This window comes from Symphalangus syndactylus, chromosome 9 (assembly GCF_028878055.3).
Source record: "Symphalangus syndactylus isolate Jambi chromosome 9, NHGRI_mSymSyn1-v2.1_pri, whole genome shotgun sequence".
In the NCBI taxonomy this organism is placed as follows: Eukaryota; Metazoa; Chordata; class Mammalia; order Primates; family Hylobatidae; genus Symphalangus; species Symphalangus syndactylus.
Window position 1 is genome coordinate 132748097 of NC_072431.2, and position 22567 is coordinate 132770663.

At 38.4% G+C, this 22567-nt stretch overlaps 1 protein-coding gene across 11 annotated transcripts in view; it reads right to left on the reverse strand.

Moving 5' to 3' along the window:
- KDM4C (lysine demethylase 4C) overlaps window positions 1-22567 on the reverse strand; it is a 421337-nt gene that overhangs the window by 185582 nt on the left and 213188 nt on the right. For 10 of the 11 annotated variants that reach the window (XR_010113578.1, XM_063609188.1, XM_055294283.2 and 7 more), the window contains exons 9-12: window positions 14769-14962; window positions 11458-11696; window positions 9208-9530; window positions 5365-5473 (exon numbers count right to left, since the gene is read on the reverse strand). Coding sequence is in view for 10 of the 11 variants with exons in the window: in XM_063609188.1 (XP_063465258.1) it covers window positions 5365-5473; window positions 9208-9530; window positions 11458-11696; window positions 14769-14962 (865 nt within the window). In the remaining variant the exon portion in view is untranslated. Of the gene's footprint in view, window positions 1-5364; window positions 5474-9207; window positions 9531-11457; window positions 11697-13927; window positions 14013-14768; window positions 14963-22567 lie in introns of those variants that run through there. The other variant, XM_063609190.1, reaches the window with a different exon arrangement.

Consider the following 22567-nt stretch of genomic DNA (forward strand, 5'->3'; position numbering starts at 1 on the left):
CCACTTAACCTTATATTGGAGGCATTATCCCAAGAGTGCTAAAGATGATACTTTGAAAACATTCTATATAGCTGCATAATGTTTCAGTGAATTGCTACACCATGACCATGCTTCCCTTGAACAATTCCCTTTTATGAGACATTTAACTTATTCAACGTAGGCTTTCATCTCCATGGCAACTATTCTCTATGTGGAAATATCACATTGTGTGTGTGTGTGTGTGTGTCTGTGTCCATACAGGTGTATGTACACACATTTATGTTTCAAAGAATGGTTTTATAAAGCAACAGAAATACAAACTGCAAAGATTAGGAAATTTAAGTTCACTAGTGACTTCTCCTGAACTGACTTAGTCTTGATCTTTCTTCTTTTCTTCCTCACACGACACTCCTTTCTCAGCAATCCAAAAAAAAAAAAATCCTAGGAAAAAACCCATTCTCTAATTAATGTGCTGAAGACAACAGTAGGCATCAATCCTTTGTCGTGAGTGGGAAAAAAAAAAACCACTCTCAGGACCACCACAGCCTGTACAGCCACCATAGCGTAAATAAGCTAGTCCTTAAGACGGAGTCACTTACTGACCCAACGTGATGTCACAGCTCCAAAAGCCCTCAAACTCCAAGGCACCAGCCGCATCTACAATGGGTCAGCTGCATTTTAACTTTGAGGTAATTCTAGAAGTTGGCACAGTGGTAGAGAGATTTTCAATTCTGTCAAGATACAAAACTGAAAGAGCTGACATATTAAATATATAATTTATCACATTTCTACAGGTAATTAAAACAATATGTTTTTCTATACACATATATAGGGAGACTATTTCCTGCACAAGGATTTATGTTTTTCTTTTAATATGACAGTATGTAACACGTTGAGGTATTTAACTTTTTAATGGCTGATTTCAAGGATTACTGATTGCCTTATCCAGGGCATTCCCGCTCTTGAATCCATAAGTGATTTAAGCTACCATGATTGCAGTGAAATGTTCACTACCAAAAACATAATAGGGGAAGCAAAGGAGAGGAATTAGAGTGGGGAGACAGACACATGGACAGACAAATAACAAACCAGAGCGTAAGGTGATCAGTGGTGCAAGAGAACCAAGCACATATGGAGTGTATGAGTGGTAGAGGTGGAAGAGGAGAGGTGAGTGGTGACAAGGGATTGAAACATTCCAAGGAGGAAAAGAGTGCCACACATAATGTAACAGCCTGGGCAAATGCATGGAAGCAAAAGCAACGGGGGGAGGGTAAGCAGAAGTTGTCTAAATCAGGGGTCCCCAACTCCCAGGCCATAGACCAGTACCAGCCCGTGGCCTGTTAGTAAACAGGCCGCACAGCAAGGGGTGAGCAGAGGCCTAAGCTCCACCTCCTGTCAGATCAGCAGTGGCATTATATTCTCATAGGAACACAAATCCTATTGTGAACCAAGCAGGTAAGGGATCTAGGCTGCACACTCCCTATGATAATCTAATGCCTGATGATCCGAGGTGGAACAGCTTTATCCCAAAACCATCCCCACCCCTATCCCCCTGCCCCTATCCAAGGAAAAACTGTCTTCTACAAAACCAGTGCGTGGTGCTAAAAAGGTAGGGGAATGATGGTCTAAACAGAAAGGAAGGCTCATGTAGGAAAGCTGAGGGAAATGAAGCTAGAGAGAGCAGGTAGCATTGAATGACAACTGGTTTCAAAGCCACATAAAGAAATTGAGCATTTAACCTGTACTGAAGCATTTTACAATTCCAGGAAACATGAGAGCTTCTGAGCAGGCATCCTCACCAACCAAAAACAAAGAAAGAAAGAAATACTGCCACAGATTTCTAAGCTTGCTGCCCTTCAGTGGGTTCATCACTTCTAGTACATTCCATGGCCAGAGAGACAGCGTTGCCCTCTCCCCTAAGGGCATGGGTGCACCAGAGCATGCATAGTTCACCCATGCACTTCATACACATCCTCCTTCCCTATGGACAGTGAACTCAGGAAAGAGCAGGAATATGCCAATAATATCAATAAACGGCAATAGAAGAATACGTACGTATCCTGGATACTTCGAGAATAAAACAACCCAAACAGCTTTGCTTGTCAGTCTAGGTTTCAACACAACATTTGTATAATTTTTAAACAACTGGGCAATAAAAAGAATTTTAATTGAAGTTTCTGTCACCTTATCCAGCTGCCTAACCTTAGAAAAAAATGCAACTGAAAAACATTTCAGTTAAAAGAAAGAAAGAGGCAGTTTAGTATTTTCATTTAAATTATAAAATATAAACATGTAGTATATATTTAACATTATTTTTCACCAAAAAAGAATAAGTTAGATGCTAATTTTTATGTAAAGATACATTCTAATCATCATTCTTTTATTACATAGCCCCCTCTTCTCCACCACCACCAACTTTCATGTTTTGCTGTTCAACATGGAAAATCTTTTCCCAGAAAATAACAGGCTAAGAATCACGAAGTCCTTCCTGATCCTGTAGTTACAGGATGTGCCATCAGTCAGAATGATCTATGGTGTTTCAGGTTACTTGAGTATCAAAGAGCCACTGCACTGTCCTAAAGAGAACAGCAACGTACAAGTGGCTCATCTCTCAGCTCCCAGTGGCATAGCAGCTCCCAGAGGTCCAAGTCACTTTACCCTGTGCAGCCTTTCTGTTAGGGAGAAACTTTCCAGCTTCAATAGAGAAATGCTCGTTCACCAATAGAAGACACTGTTGTTTAAAGATGCAATTGTCCTGTGCTCTAATACAGTTATGCTCCTACATATGAGGAGTGCAAAATGAGCAGAATAGTTAGGACAGAAAATTCCCAAAAGAAGTTGGATTTGGACGTGTATGCTCCCAGTGAGTAAAAAACTCACTGCACATAACAATCTAACAATGATAATGTTTATTCACTTTCAACTTTGCAAGCAACATAGACACAGAGGCAAACGGCTAAGGTAACATTCAAGTTCCCAGTGATGTAAATAATTTACTTCGGGCAACAGAATATTCTCTGTTGTCAGTTTGAAAGCTTGTAAAAACCTTAAGCCATCACAAAACTTCTCTGATTTTTCTAATCAATTCTGAAAAATCCCCAGAGGTCATCAGGGGTTCTTAACATACTAGAAAGGAAAGAAAGACTGTTGCAAAAGCTACAATCATCACTTCTACAAAATATTTAACCTCAAACCCTTGAGATGACTTCATCAAACCAATCCATTTATAAATTTTGCAAGCTATACAAACTGAAATCAGAACTGCTTTCCAAAAAGAAACTCTGGGCCAATTTATGATGGCCCACATCAAAATAAACTTCCTAGGCAAATAAGGACACAGGAGAAAGCAGCCTTCTCTATGTGTTGGTACAGCCTTACCATAGCCTATTCCCTTTACAAAAGTTATACTGAAGAGAGTCTACCATGGGAAAGGGTAATTACAATCATGAGTATTGTACATTAAGTATTAATTACTTTACACAGAATTGTCATATAATTGTCTTAACACCAAAGGGAAAATGGTTTGTACTGGGTATAATAAAGTAGCAAAAAAAAAAAAAAAGAACTCAACATTATGATATATGGAAATAAATGCAAGTATGTTTCATTACTTCTATTACTTGAGTCAGAATTCAACCCTGGATTGGTTTTATAGAAACTACTACGATCCCTAATCCCTACATTCATGATATTTTTACTTTTTTATGATACAGGGTCTCCCCAAGTTGCCCAGGCTGGTCTTAAACTCCTGAGCTCAAGCAATCCTCCCACCTCTGCTTCCCAAGCAGCTGGGACTACAGGCGTCAGCCACTATGCCCAGCCATGATCTGGTTTTCTAACTAAACATGGGACATAAGAGAGAAGTGAGTGAAAGGGGGAAAAAATCTGTGAAAGATATCTATCTACTCTGATAAATTTATTTAAACAACAAACTTGAGCTTCTTGTTACTCATTTAACAGCATTCCCACAGACACATGGACTTAGTTAATAATTTCCATGAGTAAAACTGGAGAATACTTCAGAGAAGGACTCTTAACAGAAAACCTGCCTCAATTAATCCTCTAGACACAGAAAAAATAAGGCCTTCATGATGCTAAGAGACATATACAAGACACTTACTAGTCAGGGATCTGATTTTTAATTTGAGGCAACAAACATTTCTTTTTTATAAAAGAAAGGTAAGAAGGGTAACCAGGCATGCAGTGGTTAATGCTTATAATCCCAGCACTTTGAGGGGCTGAGACAGGAGAACTGCTTGAGCCCAGGAGTTCAAGACCAGCCTGGGCAATAGCAAAACCCATCTCTACAAAAATTTCTTTTTTAAAAAATTAACCAGGCCAGGCGCAGTGGCTCACGCTTGTAATCCCAGCACTTTGGGAGGCCGAGGCGGGCGGATCACGAGGTCAGGAGATCGAGACCACAGTGAAACCCCGTCTCTACTAAAAATAGAAAAAATTAGCCAGGTGTGGTGGCGGGCACCTGTAGTCCCAGCTACTCAGAGAGGCTGAGGCAGGAGAATGGCATGAACCTGGGAGGCGGAGCTTGCAGTGAGCCGAGATTGCACCACTGCACTCCAGCCTGGGCGACAGAGCGAGACTCCATCTCAAAAAAAAAATAAAAAAAATAAAATAAAATAAATAAAATAAAATAAAATAAATAAATAAGCGTGATGGTGCATGGTTGTGGTCCCAGCTGCTTGGGAGGCTGAGGTAGGAGGATCACTTAGGGCTGGGAGGTTGAGGTTGGAGTGAGCCATGATCACCCTCCACTGCACTCCAGCATGAATAACAGAGCAAGACCCTGTCTTAAAAAAAGAACAAAAGAGGGAAAAAGATAAATTTACATCCAGGAATGGTAAATGATTGCAAATGAAACTGCGTTACATCCAGCTGCGTCACAGCAATCTAGTGAAGGAAAAAGGATGTTTCACCCCACACCAGTTACAAAAGGATATGGAAAAGGATATGGCACATAGACTTTTACTGAAGGTGGTTAAAGTAATGTAAAGAGTTGAAGTAAAAAGTAAAGACAATGTAAAGCAACCTACAGCATGTTAACTCTAAAATCTAACACCTTTAGAGAAATGAGTCTCAGCTTCTTCTGTAGAACCCTAAAACGTATGTCAAGGCTGACTGATTTTACCCCATCACATAAAACTGGAAGACTTTTACCAGTAGTAAGACTAGCTTATATGAAGTAAGTCTTTATCTCTAAGTTCCAAATTCCTTTTACCTGTAAATTATTTATTATGTATGATCTCTTAATAGTATGTATTTGCTACTTGTTGAATTTTTTTTCTATTCAGCAATTTTTTTTACAATAGTTTGTTTTACACACCAAAAAAAAAAAAAAAAAAAAAATCCTAAAAAGGGTCACCATCTCACCTTCATCACTTGGCGCCTGCTGCTTCACAAGAGTCATCGGGGATCTTGCTGGAGGCCTGCTAAGTGGATGGCGCCAACTCTTAGAGGTTTTGTTCTCTCCCTCTGTTATCTAGTTATAGAACAAAAATGGTGGAGAAATACCATTATCAAAAACAAACTACCAAAAAAAAAACCCTACAGTTCATAATTATTTATAACTTAATGTTGAAGAAATCTTGTGGTTGTTTACCTCTTGTGGAACTGGTCCTTTAAGAAATTTAAACTTAAGGTCAAAAGAAATAGGAATCAATTCTATTAGCAATTTTACCCAGAGGTCAATTAATTCTTCTTCCACTTTGTATTAAAATACAAGCTGTAGGGCAGGGTAGGCTTATTAAACCTGCAATAAGCTCAGCAGTTAACAAGTTTTCTAAAGTTCTTACAACTAATCTAAATTTAGGATTATAGGCCAGGCACAGTGGCTCATGCCTGTAATCTCGGCGTTTTGGGAGGCCAAGATGAAAGGATCCCTCGAGCCCAGGAGCTTGAGACTAGCCTGGGCAACGTAGGGAGATTCCGTGTCAATAATTTAAAAAAAAAAAAATAGCCAGGTATAGTGGCATATGCCTGTGGTCCCAGCTCCTCAGGAGGCTAAGGTGGGAGGATCCCTTCAGCCCAGGAAGTGGAGGCTGCAATGAGCCAAGATCAGGCCACTGCACAACAGCCTGGGTGACAGGGCAAGACCGTGTCTCCAAAAATAAATAAGTAAATCTAAGATTGCATTCTCATAAAAACACAGGACTGTGGCTCTTGGTCACCTCTAAGATGTTCCCATGTTAACATTTAGCAAGGAATTTTATTTTCTATCCTCACAGAGAAGACAATACTGCAAAGTTGAGGCTGTACACTTCTTTCCATTCAGAACTGAATCACCACTTCTAGATCACATACATAAACAATCAAACAAGAAACCAAAAGTATTCTCTTTTTTTAATGATACATTAATGCCATGTTGAAACCACTTAAATTTTATCAATGATTTTTTTGTCCTGGGATTTACAGACTATATATTCCTTCCCCAGGTAGAAAGTCATGTGTATCCTTACACCTCCCAGCTAGGACCCACCTTTTAAGCTCTCTTGCTTGCACAAGCAAAATTTTTAAAGGCAGGGGGAGGGGAAAGAGGATATCAGAGAAAGTGTGAACCCAGTGGGCTTACATCAAGAGTTGACTTTGAAAGAAAACAATCTTAGTCTTCTTCCTGGTAAGCTGAAGAAGCAGTGGCCAGATATAGGGAAACTACTCTGGCCTCTGACTCCAACACATGATTCTAAGAAAATGTGTAAGACCATTGTAATCAAAGCTAGGAATAAGAAAAGAATGACAAATGCAATACAGGATGACAGCTATGTTTATAATAGCTAAAAAACAATATGGGAAATTATAACTCAGCCAAGAAGACATATCAGCACACTACTATGCACCATACCGTTGTCATAGCTAGAGCTATAGCAGGATAAATTACATCAGGTTTCTGCTCTCAATAAGTGTAGATTATAGAGGGGTAAGGGAATACGTAATAAACGAATAAGTCGTATTTATCAGATACTACTCGGTAAATATGCAACAAAGGAAAATAAAGAAGGACAAAGGAACAGAAAGTGATGGGGAGGGGGCAGTTTTATACGGTAATCAGAGAAGGCCTTTCTGATACAGTGATACTTGAGGGGAACTTTGAGGGCATACATATGATTATCTGGGGGAGGAGTATCTGGGGGAGCAAGAATAGCACGTAAAGTGAGAACATACTCGGTGTGTTCCAGGTACAGCTTTGAGCCCAAGATGGATGGATGGATGGATGGATGGATGGATGGATGGATGGATGGATGGATGGACGGGTTTAAAAAATAACATAATACTTATAGAGTAGATCAGCTAATGCCAGCGGCTATCAGCATACACATAGCATTGCACTGAATACAAAAAACACTGACCAAAACTACACAAAAATTAAGTGGGGCTGTATTACATCTAGGAGTTATCCAACACCACGGTGTAAGAAAAGGATGCCATGCAGCTGTTCTTACAGGCAAGCCAAGCCTCTCAGCCTTCAATAGCAATGTTGGTTTCTCTGCTGTCAGTTGTTGCTTGGGGAAATGATAAAGATGAAGGTAAACAGCACTAGATCTATAATCACCTTCCTTGAGAGCAAAGAAATCTGAGAAGTTACTTTCAGCTCCATTGTACTTTAAAGAATGTCACTAAATATAACTAAAGAGAGCATTTGACTCATTCACCTGTCCAAAGAATATCTGCTTGGGTACATTTAATCCATTCATGAAATTAAGTTGCAAATTTTTTTTCCTTTTTTTTAAGAGACAGGGTCGGTCACTCTGTCACCCAGGCTAGAGTGCAGTGGTGGGATCACAGCTCACTGCAGCCTTGAATTCCTGAGCTCGAGTGATCCTCCTACCTTAGCCTCCCTAGTAGCTAGGACCACAGGCACACAACACTAAATATTTTTTTTTTTTTTTTTTTTTTGTAGACACAGGGTGTGACCATGTTGTCCAGGCTCATCTCGAACCTCTGGGCTCAAGGGGATCCTCCCACCACAGTCTCTCGAAGTGCAGGGATTACAGAAATGAGCCACCACATTTGGCCAAAGTTGTAAATTTTGCTTATTAGTATGCGAATGCTATTTTCAAACTACTCTTAAGCACCTTTTCAAAGAAAACAGACCATATTTTTTTCATCTTTCATATTTTTGATGTGTTTATAATTCAATGAGATATATAATTCTACATAAAAAGATAAACACTATTGGGTCAAATCAGAAAAGTATATTTTAATTAACATTTTAAGACTGATGAGAAGCAGAGTATTCAAAGCTGCTGTCCTTATACAACCTCCCTTGCTCCTACTCAGGGACACAAAGACCTATTTTGAGTTGAAACAAGCAAGAGCAGTGTCTGTTCTGCAGCCAGCGCAACTTATCAGCTCAAACAATTACTCCTTCCTTATCCACTTGAATTCCCTAATCAGGTTGGAAACATCAAAAAAAGTACTGAATTCTGACAATCGCTACAGACAGTCCTAGCTCCCCTGATCCACTCTTATGGCTACATGGACAGTTTCTACTGAATATGGAATATTAATACTGTACAAGGACAATATTGTACAATTTTCCAAAAAGTCACAATGGGAAGCTAAATAATATAGAGGGGTCTTTTATCAGAGGCAAAGGGCCTCTTTCGAGGAGGGGGCAGGACAAGAAAGGTCACCCTGGTCCTGAGATTCAGGGTCCATGAGGAAAGAGTAAGAAGAAAGCATGACCAGGTGAGTCCTGACACTGAAATAGAAGCTGTGGGAAGGCTGGGACCAGGAGGTATTAACTATTGGCAGGAAGTGATCAGTGCCCAGCAGGTGAATTCTTCTGCAGGTGACAGAACAATTCTGTAATCTTCACTGCATCGATGTCGATATGATTGTGACTTTGTACTATAGTTTCTAAGATGGTAGCATTGGCAGAAACTGAGTAAAGGGTACAAAGAATCACTGTGCACTATTTCCCACAACTGCATATGAGGCTACAATTACCTCAAAACAAAGAGTTTAATTTTTTTAACAAAAAAAAAGAAAATCAAGCATCAACACGTGGCCATAAGCTCCATGTGCTAAATTATCACTATGTGAGCCACAGCTCACAGAAGGCTTACCTCCCAGTTACTGAATATGATTAAGACCCATAAATGTCAAATGTTATTTATCTGTGCCCTAAAGGAGGATTTCAGTGCACGGCATGTTGTTTTCAAAATGTGCTCTCACCATATAATGAATATGGTAAAAAATAGATATTGCACATACACTGGGGACTTTGAAGCCATTTCTCTCTCCACTGGGGACCGCTGGGATTTCCCCAGGTTCAAGGCCATTCCCATGGCTCTCCACATCACTCTCTTCTCCCTCTGTTAACACACCATTACTCTCTGCCACTGATGAGCATGAGTCAGGTGACTTTGGCCATGAAAGCTCAGGTGGGTCTGATTTCTCGGGCTTCTCATAGACACTAGACAATGGAATGGAATCATCAGCCTCACTGGGTATAGAAGGTACACTTCTATATGCGTAAGCTTTGTCATCCTCAGTTTTTGTGTCTTCTGTTACAGATGTACTTAAGCAGCTGTTTCCTGAGGATAAAACAGAAGACTGTTAATAAATCATGCACTGTATTACTACTAAGTAGAACTGGTAAACTATTCCCAACTGATTCTATATCTTACACACACATACACACGCATGCACACGCACAAAACAAACCTCATTTGTACCCATCACATACTAGCTCTGATACTGAACAACCCAGTTTTTCTACTAAAGTATTATGCCAGGGCTCAAAACCTGGATATCAATATGCAAAGAACCATGTAGTGAAAGAACTAATGAAATTGAGGGCCCTTAGGCAAAACCATCCAGCAACTCAAAAACTGGCTAATTAAACATAGTGTAAGAGAAAGCATGATGAGGGGCCGGGCACAGTGGCTCACGTGTGTAATCCCAGCACTTTGGGAGGCCAAGGCAGGTGGATCACTTGAGGCCAGAAGTTCAAGATAAGCCTGGCCAACGTGGCGAAACCCCAGCTCTACTAAAAATATAAAAATTAGTTAGGCATAGTGGCGCACACCTGTAGTCCCAGCTACTCAGGAGGCTGAGGCAAGAAAATCGCTTGAACCTGGGAGGCAGAGGTTGCAGTGAGCTATGACTGTGCCACGGCACTACAGCCTGGGTGACAGAGAGAGACTCCATCTCAAAAAAAATAAAAAAATTTTAAAAAAAGGAACTATAATGAAATATCCATTATGTATTGCCTCTCTATTCTGCATTTGTTCTAATTCCCTTCCCTACCTTTTCTACCTTGCTATCTTGTATCCATTCATCAAAACTCAATTCAGATATCACCTTTGCCAAGAAACCTTGGCTATCCAGCTCTTGTGTGTTTGAAGTCCTTCCTTGGTAAACCAGCAACATCCTATGCAATCTCTATAATGCTACTTACCACATTGGACTGTAATTATGTGGTTATTTGCCTAGCTCTCCACTAAAACATGAACTCATTTTTTAAAAGTTCTGTGGTTTAAACTCTATCAACACAGCTATTTCAAGAGCAAAGGCAATGAGGCTGGAGAAGCAGCTGAGGACCAGTTTAGGACTATGTGAAGACTTTTTCTTTTATTGTAGGTGGAATAATACTAAGAAGAAGGTAGTGACAAGACCTAAGCTTTTTTTCTTTTAAAGGATCACTCTAATGGCCACCTGGAGAACTGACTAGCAGGGGTGACTACAGCTGACACTCCTGAATAAGAAGGACGCAATTGCTGCAGTCATCCAGGCAACAGCTATGGTGCCATGAGTGAGGGGGAAGCAGCAGAGGGAATCAGATTCTGGCGGAGGGGGGAATCCCATGAGGAAGGATTTACAGGATGAGAAGTATGAGAGGAACACAGGAATTAGCTTATTGTGAGACAAAAACTCCAGCAAATATGAAAGAGGCAAATCATTAAAGCAGTTTCAGAAAAATATGCTACCAAAGGGAGAAAAGGCAAAGTAGCTGAGATTTTCAGACAATGGCTTTAGTACAGAAGAGAAGCAAGGGGGCTATACATGTCATTTCACTAGGTTGACATTTTATTATTGTTGTTGTTCTTAAAACCTTGATCTTTATTTTCTTCTTAAAGTTAAGTCAAAAGCTAAGAATCTACAAAGAATTATCTATAATTGGTTTTCTCTACTCATGTGAATTCAAAAGAAACCTTCCAAAAACGTATATTGTAAATTGAGTTGCACTAAAAAAAAAAACTCATTTTAGAATCTTCTTTTATTAAACCAAATAGGCACTGTTGGCTGCTTGTCTCACAATTCTGCTACACATGGCAGTGAGGTGTCTGACTTTTACCATATTCCCTGGGACTACTGGTTGAGTTACCCCATGACTTTGGTGGACTATTGATTAAGCTATGTGGACTAGTCAGATACTTGTCATAGTGAACATCCATTTAAGACATCTGATCATCAACCACCTACTACTTATATGTGAAACATAATCAACCATCTTCTCACCTGAGAGTTTGATATGATCTGATAAATTCTGATCCACCTGCATCCTCCTAGCAGACGACTCTTCTTCTGAAGGTGCTTCTGTGTTCCTCAGCTTCGCTGCTGCTTCTGAGTTTTCACTGACCTTGAGGTCATCTGTGTCTGAGTCGGGGTTAGGGACCTCTGCCCCATCGACTTCAGCTGACACTTCCTCTTCCTCATCAGCCTTAGGCCTTTTAGAGGTAGACCTAGCACACTGGAAGCTGTCAACAAGAGAAGCAGTGGTCAGAGCGGGATGTTTGCAATGGATATAAAAAACACATCGCAATATAAATGTCATTTTCACTTGCTTAAAGAAGGGAAAAACTGACATTGTTAATCACTATGCCAAGTCAATGTTCACAACTGAAAGATTAAATTTGAAATCAAAATCTTAAAAACAATTTTCATATCAATCAACAAAACTTTAAAATTCACACAATTATAAATAATTATTAAACATTATTTTGAAAAAGGGCCATTCCTAAACTTTTGTGGCAACATTTTAACAGTCTGAAAATAAAAATAAAGTAAAAAATGTTGAAATGAGACAGAAATAAAATCAATAAATAAAATATTTACAAAATGAAGAAAATAAATGAAAAATCAGAATATCCTGTTAGTCTAGCGCTAAAAGTAAATTTTTTATATTTCAAGGTAAACTACTGACTACTTTTCATTGAGTTTTGTGTAATTGTCAGGTATGTATAAAATAGTTCAAATTAAATGCCAATTCATCAATAGCGAAAGGATTTAAAACAGACACAAGGCTAACTGGTGTGTGTGTGTGTGTGTGTGTGTGTGTGTGTGTGTGTGTGTGTTTCATAAAGACACTGTCTCACTATATTGCCCCAGGTGGTCTAGAACTCCTGGCCTCAAGTGATCCTCCCTCACTGCCTCCCAAAGTGTTGGGATAACAGGCATTAGCCACCACATTCAGCCTAATTTTATGTATTTAACATCGTACATCAACATACTATTTTCAGAGTGAACACAATTTTTATATTCTTCCTCTCTGAGTATTTTCCAGCAGGTCACTTGATAGCTTTGGCATATATGCTTTTTACATATGAAACAAACATTCCTAACAACTAGGAACAATTACAAATCAACTCAAAGAACAGTGTCCAAAACACACCCATATGTATTACACACACACAAGAAACCACCACAAGACTAAGCACTGTAGGAAGTCAGGGAGGGCAGAGAATAGGGTGGCCTGCGATAGCCCATATAAATTAGCTTTCACTGCTGCTGATGGCAGTAACAGTAGTAGTATGGTCATCACCATCATCACTTTTGTTGCAAATCCATGCAGTGGCTGATGTGGGAAAATCTCAACATTATAAACAGTGTAGTACATGTGAAAAAAAGAAGGCTGACATGCGCTTGAGACATCAATGAATCATTCCCTTCATCAGACTTCCATTTCTAAATGGGCCATTTCCTAAGGGAGAACAATAACCTCTAAATATCAAGCCACAAGGCTGAGCATATTAATCAAGCCCATAGTCAGGCTTTCTAAGTAGGTGAGCAAGTTCCATTGATTATTTGAACCTACTCACAAGCATTTTGATCTGTTCAAGTGTCATAAATCTATGTTCTCTATCAACCCAAAAGGCCCACTGTGGTTAATACCTGGAAACCAAGTCATACACCTAATGAAAATATTGTGTTTTCCATCCATTAAAGAACAATGCTCAAGATGTTCTCCTGGTGTGTATTCTGAACTCAGGATTGGATACTGCCTCCTTCCAACGGTGGCTTCTTTAGTGCTGTGAATTAACACAGTTATCAAAGACACTGACTGTCCAAATTAGTATTTCTCAAACTTTTCTTGAATGTAACCCACAGTGAGTTACACATTTCAGATAGTGACACTATATACACACATACACACATACTCACACATGTCATGAGTGAATATTTGTCCTTACCACAGAGGAAGCACTATAATAGTTTTTATTCTATTTTACCACCTCATTTTAAAATGTTGGTCCTGACCTACTAACAAACACTTTGGCAATCATTGCGGTAAACTACACGGTGAAATATCAACACCTGAGTTAGTTCTGCACCTCAGTTCTACCTCTTATAAAATGCCGAAGTTTGACTCCATGTTCCTAAGGTTCTTCCACTCACTACCACTCTAAATAAGCGGAAAATAAACATTAGGGAAAAAAAAAAAGACAGAAAATAAGCATCATAAGTCTGGGCAAAGATGTAAAATTATGGTGTTAGTTAATATCAAAAAAGTGGAAACAAGCTACAGGGGATTAAATACATGCAGGCATTAAAAATTATGTTGCAGCAAATCAATGAGTTACATGAAAAAAACACTCAGAACTGATCATCAGATTGTTAATAGAGCATGGCCCCAATTTTGGAAAGATATATAATATTATAAAATATATAATAAATATATAGGTAAAGGATATATACAAAATGTTAATACTGGTTATCTCTGGATAGTGAGGTTATGAGTGATATGGGATTCCTTCATTATTCTTTTCCTTATTTTACAAATTTCCTCCAATGCACAAATATTACTTTTATAATCTGAAAGAAAAACAATGAGTAATATTGAAGAGGAAAATTTAACATAAAATTGGAAAACATAAGAGCCTTAAAAGGTAGCCTAAGGACCTGAGCAACACAACATACACCCTATTCAATAGGTTTTAAAACAACAAGATGCCCACAGCAGATCTAAAAGCTTTTGAAATGATCCTGGCCACAAAGATGGAATGGAGAATAAAGTTCACAAGGATAAGCATGTTACAGGAATGCTATATGCTATGTTTTACATCTTACAAAAGAATAAAACCAAGTGCATAACATGTAGTAAAATACAAGCATCCAGAAGACAGTAGTAGCTCAGATACTGAACAAATGAAGAAGATAACCACTAAAGCCAAAAAGCAAAATGGTGGCAAAATGAAAAAGTGGAAAATCAAGTTATTGATTAAAATATGGAAATGCACAGAAAGGAACAATACAACCATAAAATGCATTCATGTAAGTGGTCTAACAAGTTCTATATTGTTGTATTTGCCACGTAGAGCAACTTCAGGAATATTCTCAAATAAAATAAATATACATCTCTTCCTACATTGTATTTATTACACATCTAAGAATTAAAAATAATTTGTCTCACATTTCCAGAAAGGTATTAAGTTATGATGAATAAATAGAAAAAGCAAGTAAATTGCCTTTGAGAATACCACATCCAATGACCCATTTTAACTGAGAAAACACGACAGGCAAGGCGGGTCAGTGGGGTGAGGGGTCATTACCTCCGGGATGCTTTTCTTACTTTCCTCCTCCTCTGCAGCCATGCTTTTACTTCAGGAGTGGATGCTGGAGTAGGCTTCGTGTGATCAATGGTGTATATATCCTTTCCTTGTTTCCAAAGCTGATATCTGTCTGGCTGAAATTTCCTCACAAAGATATCCATTGAAATTTTCACCATGTCTTTCCTGCAAGTGCACTGAAATACAACCGGGTTGGAGAGTGTTAAACGTTTCACTAACTATACAGTAATACAGAGTTGGTCCTTGAACACATCATCCATGAATACTCAGTCACTACATAATGGAGGATAATGCGTTACATTATCAAACATTCAGTGGGTGATAAACCCAATTTCTTCTGAATAGAGATAAGAATCTATATATTCACATTTATAATGTGGTTATAATGGTTTGTGGACCTCATAGGGATCTATGTACCAAGAAAAACTAAAAGGAAAGAGTGCTCATTTGGAAGCATGCCTGCAATGGAAAGATTATCTGCCCATCACGATGATGTGTCAATGAACTGAGCGCTAAAAGGTCTGTAAAGCTGAAAACCTGGGTTGTCAACAAATAAAATAACCCAATGAATGTGTGATTAGAATACTTTAACCAGTGAGTTGAGATAAATTTACTCTAAGATATATTTTGTTATATTTATGGTTATTAACAAACTCTCAAAAGGTAACCCAAAATTAGGGGCAAATGAATAGCCTTTTCTACATCACATCACATACAACATCCAATACCATCAACAACAACAACAAACATATCCACTAAAACGAAGACATGGGGCAAAGGTGAGAAGTTCAAAGAAAAAATTATTTTGAATCTACTATGCCTTTAATTCTCATGAATACATAGTTATCAGTCACATCTTATTAAGCAAGTTTTCTATAAAGACTTCACACAAAGTTTTATTAGTTCTAGGCCAACACTATGCCACAGGGAAGTTATCATTCAAATGGTGGTGCATAAATAATCTCCAAGATTTAACTGATAGACTTTGACAATCCCTAACATACCCGGTAACAGACTGACTGAATAGTTTTGACACAATAAGACTTTAGATATCTTGGTGATACAATTATCACCTCCATGCAAATTAACTCCAAAGTCTTAATATATCCAAACCCAAACTCCCACCACAGAGTTCTCATCCTAATGACCATTACATTCAAAATACCTAAAATTAATGTCTTCAACTGCAAACCACACTCTGTCGCTGCCAAATGATACCACAATTCTTCTATTCTCCTACATTCATAGTCCACATTCCTAGACACTCCCTATGCCCTCACCCCTAAAAATTCAGCCTTGTCTCCATTTACAGCATCTCCTGTCTCAATTCCTTCTGCCAGCATCCTTGCAGCTGCACTGCCAGGCCTTGAATCCTAGCATAACAAGGCTAATTTCCCTGCCTGTAGTCTCTCCTAACAATAATCCACCGTTATAGCTTTACTTTCATCTCCCCCAAATATCTTACAATCTTTCATTCCTGAGTTCAGTAAGGTGTAATCACCCTGCTTTTCTTAGACTTACAATAAGATATAAATTTATGAGCCTGGCATTAAGGGCTCCAAGATTTTACTCCACCAATGAGATTTTCAGGTTTCTCTCCCATGGCAAGTCAACATGTATATTCCTCTTCAGCCCAAGTCATGGGAGCCCAAATGCCCCATATGCTTCATTTACTTCAGTATTTTCCTCCTACCACACCACCTTCCTGCATACTAGTCGGCTATCCAGCAAAACTTCATCCTCAGCTCTGAATATAAATTGTCCCAACTGTTCCTCTGAACCTAATACTATTTATCTATACCACAGCTTTCTATTATTGGTTATGTATAATGAGGTTTCTAAGTTATCTTGCATAATTATCTTGCCACTGGAATAAAGAAAATGAGGATCCTGAGAAATTGAAAGATATTTTGGATTAAGATGTAATCTTTTGACAAAAGGGGGAAAAAAGCTTGGACTTATAACCAGAAACTTTCTTAAAGTGTTACTAATATTGCTTCACAAAGAAAAATAAACAGTGAACAAAAGTGATGCTCCCCACTTTAATGAGCTGATTTAGGCCTGATCATGATTACAACTGCAACATCCCTAGGGCAGATAACCTGGTGAAGTCCAGAACACCATTTCTGAGCAAAGTGTCTCAGAAAAAAAACCTTTGACCTGATTAATATTCATCTTGTTTGCTATGATTCATATGATGCTATGAAGCCTAAACAGAAACAGTAGATGAGCCATGGTCAAAGAGGAGTGTGCTCCGAGACTGGAGGATGGTATTGCTGGACAAACTTGCTAAACAGATTAAGCATGTGACTCGTGGATCCAATCAACTATGTCAGCAGAAGCCAGGAAGAGAGAATGTGGTTATCCAGGAGAGAGCTGTGCAGGACCGTCTTGCTTGATGCTTGGATGTCCATGAACTACACAGAAGACTGACAAGGATTTTGAGACTTTTATACCAGCAGAAATGCTGCCAGCCTGAACTGAAAGGAACAGAGACCAGAAAAAATAAAGGAATGACTCCAAGGACAAGCCACAGAAGCAGAACGACTGAGTGGACAGAACCTCACTGGGCTATTACAACAGCCCTAACAAACTACCCTTCAGGAGGTACAGAAACATGCTACCATGTGTCTTAAGACTTGTTATTTGAGGATTAAATCAACCAGAAAACCCAATTATACTAAATTTTTCTAAATAACCTAAACCCACCAACAATTACAATCTCAGTAATGGTATAAAAGATAATATAAAAAGATTACACCTTTAAAGTTTATTTGGAATTATTATGCAATGGAAGATGTGAAAAAGATTACATCATATCAATTTGCTGAGAAACTGTTAAGACCCACAAAGCAAATAGTGTTTAAAAGACTGGATTTAAACTCCAGCTTCAACACTGACAAGCTATGAAATCTTGAACAGCTTATTTAACCTCTCCGTGCCTCAGTTCCCCCATCTGAAAAACTGAGAGTAACAGTGGTAACTATCCTCATGGGGCTGATATTAGAATTAAACTTTTTGTTCTTGTAAAATGTTGCTGAAAATGCTAGATAAGTGCCTATTTTTAAAAGGGAGAGTATGGCTTATACAAATTGCTTTTTGGTAATCTGACCACAAGAACATAGAGGTTTCTAGTGTTATCTTATTTTGCCTTACTGAAAAAGTGGAAGCAACAAAAGAAATAAGAATCGGAATACCGCATCTAACAAATGGTCTTAAGGGTCTAGGGGAAATAAGTGCATAGTGGTTCTGAAGAATCAAAAAGGAGGAGCAATCCCAGACTTGAGGGGGACTGAAAAAACCCTGGAGGACTGGGCCATTGTCACAGGAGAGGTGACAGCAGTGCACATCAAGCTCCTGTTTGCATCACATGTTGCAACCAGACTCAACTCCATGGCTTCACATCTGGAGCAAACAACTGAACCTGGAGGCCCAGCAGATGACAGGCATTAATGAGAGGAAATGCCCATAACATGAATTAATACTGCCCAGGTGTCCAAAGTAGGATGCTGCAAGGTAAAATAAGATGGAGGCAGGGGTTCGACTCACGTGACTTCTTCGTTCTCCACTGTATTTAAAAAACAAAATAGGCCTCCTTTTAACATAAGAGCTTGGTATTACATGGCAACACGTATGTGGTTTTGGGAGACATGAAATAATATCCACTTGAATCTCAGGATTGAAGAATAACTTTCAGAACATACTGGGAAAAAGTTGATTTCTTGCTTACATAAAATAAAACTCTAGTGAATTTTAAACATATCACATTATAACCTAAAGAGGATAATATTTAAAATTTAAAGAGAATTACTGTCTTTCATAGAAAATTATTGATTTTCCAACAATTATGAAAAGAACCCAATGTAGAATATGAATTAGATTTGTTGAACAGGACAGTCATAAAGAAGGGAGGAGCCGAAGGCAAACTCTTATTTTGAAGATTTAAATATGTCCAAATGACACTAGGCACGTGGCTATCACCTGTAGTCCCAGAACTTTGGGAGGCCGAGGCAGGCGGATGGCTTGATCCCAGGAGTTCTAGACCAGCCTGGGAAAACATGTCGAAACCCCGTTTCTACCAAAAATACAAAAATTAATCTCATAACCCAGTCTCAAAACAAATAAGCCCAAATGAAACACAAATTGTTGTCTTCTGGTGATGCCTGAGTAGATATCATATCTTTAGACCTATCCTGTACTATCCTATCCTTTAGATCTAAAATATCGTCCTTTACAGTAGCCACCAAAAATGTATTTACCGATAAAAATGACTTATGCCGAAAAAAAAAAATCAAACAACATATTTATTGCTATTTCTTTAAGAAACGGGAATGGATAATTTAAAAAGCAAAAGTTAGTTTTAAATACTCTAAATTTTTAAATCAAACTCTAGCCTCCCCTTTCCCAAAAACGTTATTGCTCTTGAAGGTTATCAGCTAATTATCTTTGAGGCACAATCAAATCACATTAGATCAGAACTACAGTATGAAAAACGCATCTATTCTATATTCTATCCAACACAAAGCGAAAGTGCCTAACATCTCCCCCAATATATAAGGTATAAAAACATGGGACTGTGTATAAAACTTTAAAATGCAAAATGTTCAATGAAATCACGATTCACTGGCTTTAAGAACCCAACAGTTTATATGTTATTAATACAAATTGCCCTCTGAATAGTACTATATATATAATATTATGGACAAATGAAGAGACATTCTATATTTCATTGTTTTCTAACAACCCTAATATTAGTGAAGACAGTAAGAATTAAGGATGTATTATTAACAGTCATTTCTAATTTGTATTATGACTTCATAATTCATAATTGTTCATTATTTCTATAGTAAGAAGTAACAAAGCACTGCTAAGTGTTAGCCTCCAAGTAACCTCTTATTTAACCAAGAATATGTCTGGTGGTGGTAACTAACATGGCCAAAATCATTAATTAGGCCTGACACATAATTTTATTCTAACTCCTCAGACTACACTCTCATAATTACATAGATCTGTGCAAGTTCAGATACGTTAGTCTCAAAAAAAAAAAAAAAGGTATAATACCCTAACTGAATTTTTATTTTATTTTTGAGACAAGGTCTCACTTTGTCACCCAGGCTGGAGTACAGTGGTGCAATCTCGGCTCACTGCAACCTCTCCCTCCCTGGTTGAAGCGATTCTCCTGCCTCAGCCTCCCGAGTAGCTGGGATCACAGGCATGTGCCACCACGCTCGGCTAGTTTTTGTATTTTTAGTAGAGATGGGGTTTTGCTATGTTAGCCAAGCTGGTCTCAAACTCCTGACCTCGGGTGATCCACCCGCCTCGCCCAAAGCGGTGGGATTACAGGTGTGAGCCACCGCACAGGCCCCGAATTTCTTATTCTAATTTTAATGAACCATTACTGTGAATTATCTCAGATACTTTGCCCCATCTGACCTTCCTACACCACTCTATACTTAACCATGAGCTACACACAGTGTCTGTCTTATAGAGAAGTATATTCTAGGTGCCTAGAGAATAAGTCCCTTAAAAACATTTGTTAAATAACCTTAAAAAAAATATATGAGGAAACAGACACAGGCACAGAGGACTCACATTAATTAGTCCAAGGTCACATAACTAATAAGTAACAGAAACTTTGCTAGATTCAAATCTAGCACTTCTACACTCTTACCCAATCTACTGTGGAAATTCCAAAACAAAACCACGTTCAATACATATAACATGCTTTATCATTTAAACGGCCATATTTTTCCATCTCAATCTTCTTTATCTATGACCCATAACCAAACTGAAATTGTAGCTGCGAATAAATGTCCGGGACTCATTATATTTGCTTTCTATGCATGATATCACGCTGTGTTGATAGAGTTTAACCAGCCTAGCTAACAATTTTCCAAAATAAGTTTCCTTCCCTCCTCCCACTTCTAATAGGTTCAGATTAATTTCTCTGGAATATTTGCAGGCTTCACTGTGCCAGGATATGTCTCCCTTATAAAGTAAGGCAATTATAAAGCAATTTAAGGTATGGGACTAGAAACTCAATCTTTCTGACCCATGAGAGCACTGTTCAAATAGACAAAGAAAAACTATGCAAAAAGAAGGGGAATGGATTCAAATAGTTTGCTCCGGGGTCTCTAAAAGATTCAGTAGAAATTATTTTTAGAATTTCTGCTTCTCAACACTAACCTGAATATCTGATAGAAAGGTTGTGGAAGTTCAGAGTTACAGATATTAAACAATCCACTCCTGCTGTGCCATGTAAAACAGCATGAAATTGAACTCTTTAGTATTCGGGGGTAGATAAAGTTGTTTTGTTCTGAATTCATGCACTCCATGTCACAGTTTATATGGATGATAAATCTGAGGAAGATCGGATAAAAATAGGGCTCTGCACACTCTTAGAGATCTAAATTCTTTATAAACATAAATATTTGTATGAGTCTATATGATCATATATGAAAGCAGACAGGCAGGGTGCGGTGGCTCACGCCTGGAATCCCAGCACTTTCAGAGGCCAAGGCGGGCAGAACACCTGAGGTCAGGAGTTCGAGACCAGCCTGGCCATCATGGTGAAAAACTCCATCTCTACTAAAAATGCAAAAATTACTCGGGCATGGTGACACATGCCTGTAATCTCAGCTACTCTGGAAACAGGCAGGAGAGCTGCTTGAACCCAAGAGGCGTAGGTTGCAGTGAGCCGAGGTCGCACAACTACACTCCAGCCTGGATGACAGAGTAAGACTCCATCTCACAAGAAAAAAAAAAAAAGGCAGACAGAAATGGCATGGATGCATATTGTTGAATATAATGTTATATATAATCCTTCTCCTAAAATGTTTTTATTAAAATGTTCAGGTATACTGATTTCCTTGTTACAGAGTCTTTCAGATATTTCTTTTTAAATGACTAAGTTAACACAATCAGAAGGCATCCTGAACCTTAGGAAGTAAGTCATCCACTTGAATCATCATATTCTAATTCATGGATAAGAAACTGAGGCACAAAAATGCTAACTGACTTGTTGGATGTCACAAGGATAGTAAATGGGGGGAAAAGTGGTTTAAGTGATGTGAGATTCAGTATCCTACCCACCAGCCTCTTTGGGTTTTTCAATTTCGTAACCACTGAGTACATAGGAACATAATGACTAATTTAAGGGTCTGAATACAGAACTAGCTGTCTTACAGGTTTCACAATGCTGGCCACAGTAAGTACCATCTGACTGATGTTGAAGACATTTACCTTTCTCTACTTCTGCTGAATATGAGATAAACACAGCATCTCCTGTTCTCCTCCATCTTTTCTGCACAAGTCAAACAGTAGTATGAATGTAGGTAAATATTAATGAGGAAATAATATTTTAAAAGAAGGGAAGGGAGGAGGATGTTAATCAATAAGGAGAAAAATTTTAAAACTAGCTATGCATGCATAATAAAATTCCCAGAATAGAAGCTCTAGGTAGTATATCAAGGGTGCTCTCACTTGAGAGAAACAAAAATAACAATTTTCAAATAAATTCTAGGTTACCATATTTTTAAATGCTATATGTCATACTAATTTTGAGTGTGAGTCTCTGGAAAAAATGAAACCTTGATTTATTTAGCAGCCATGTTGAAAACAATAACCTGCACTCCATGTACTCTGATTATATGTCTCCTGCCACCTGAAAACTCTTTGGCATTGTTTCTAAAGTGGGAAAATACCTAATGAAAGCTAACTAGACCAAGAGAGTAATGCTTTTAGTCTATTTGATTTTCTAATGTTAACAATATGGTCAGGGG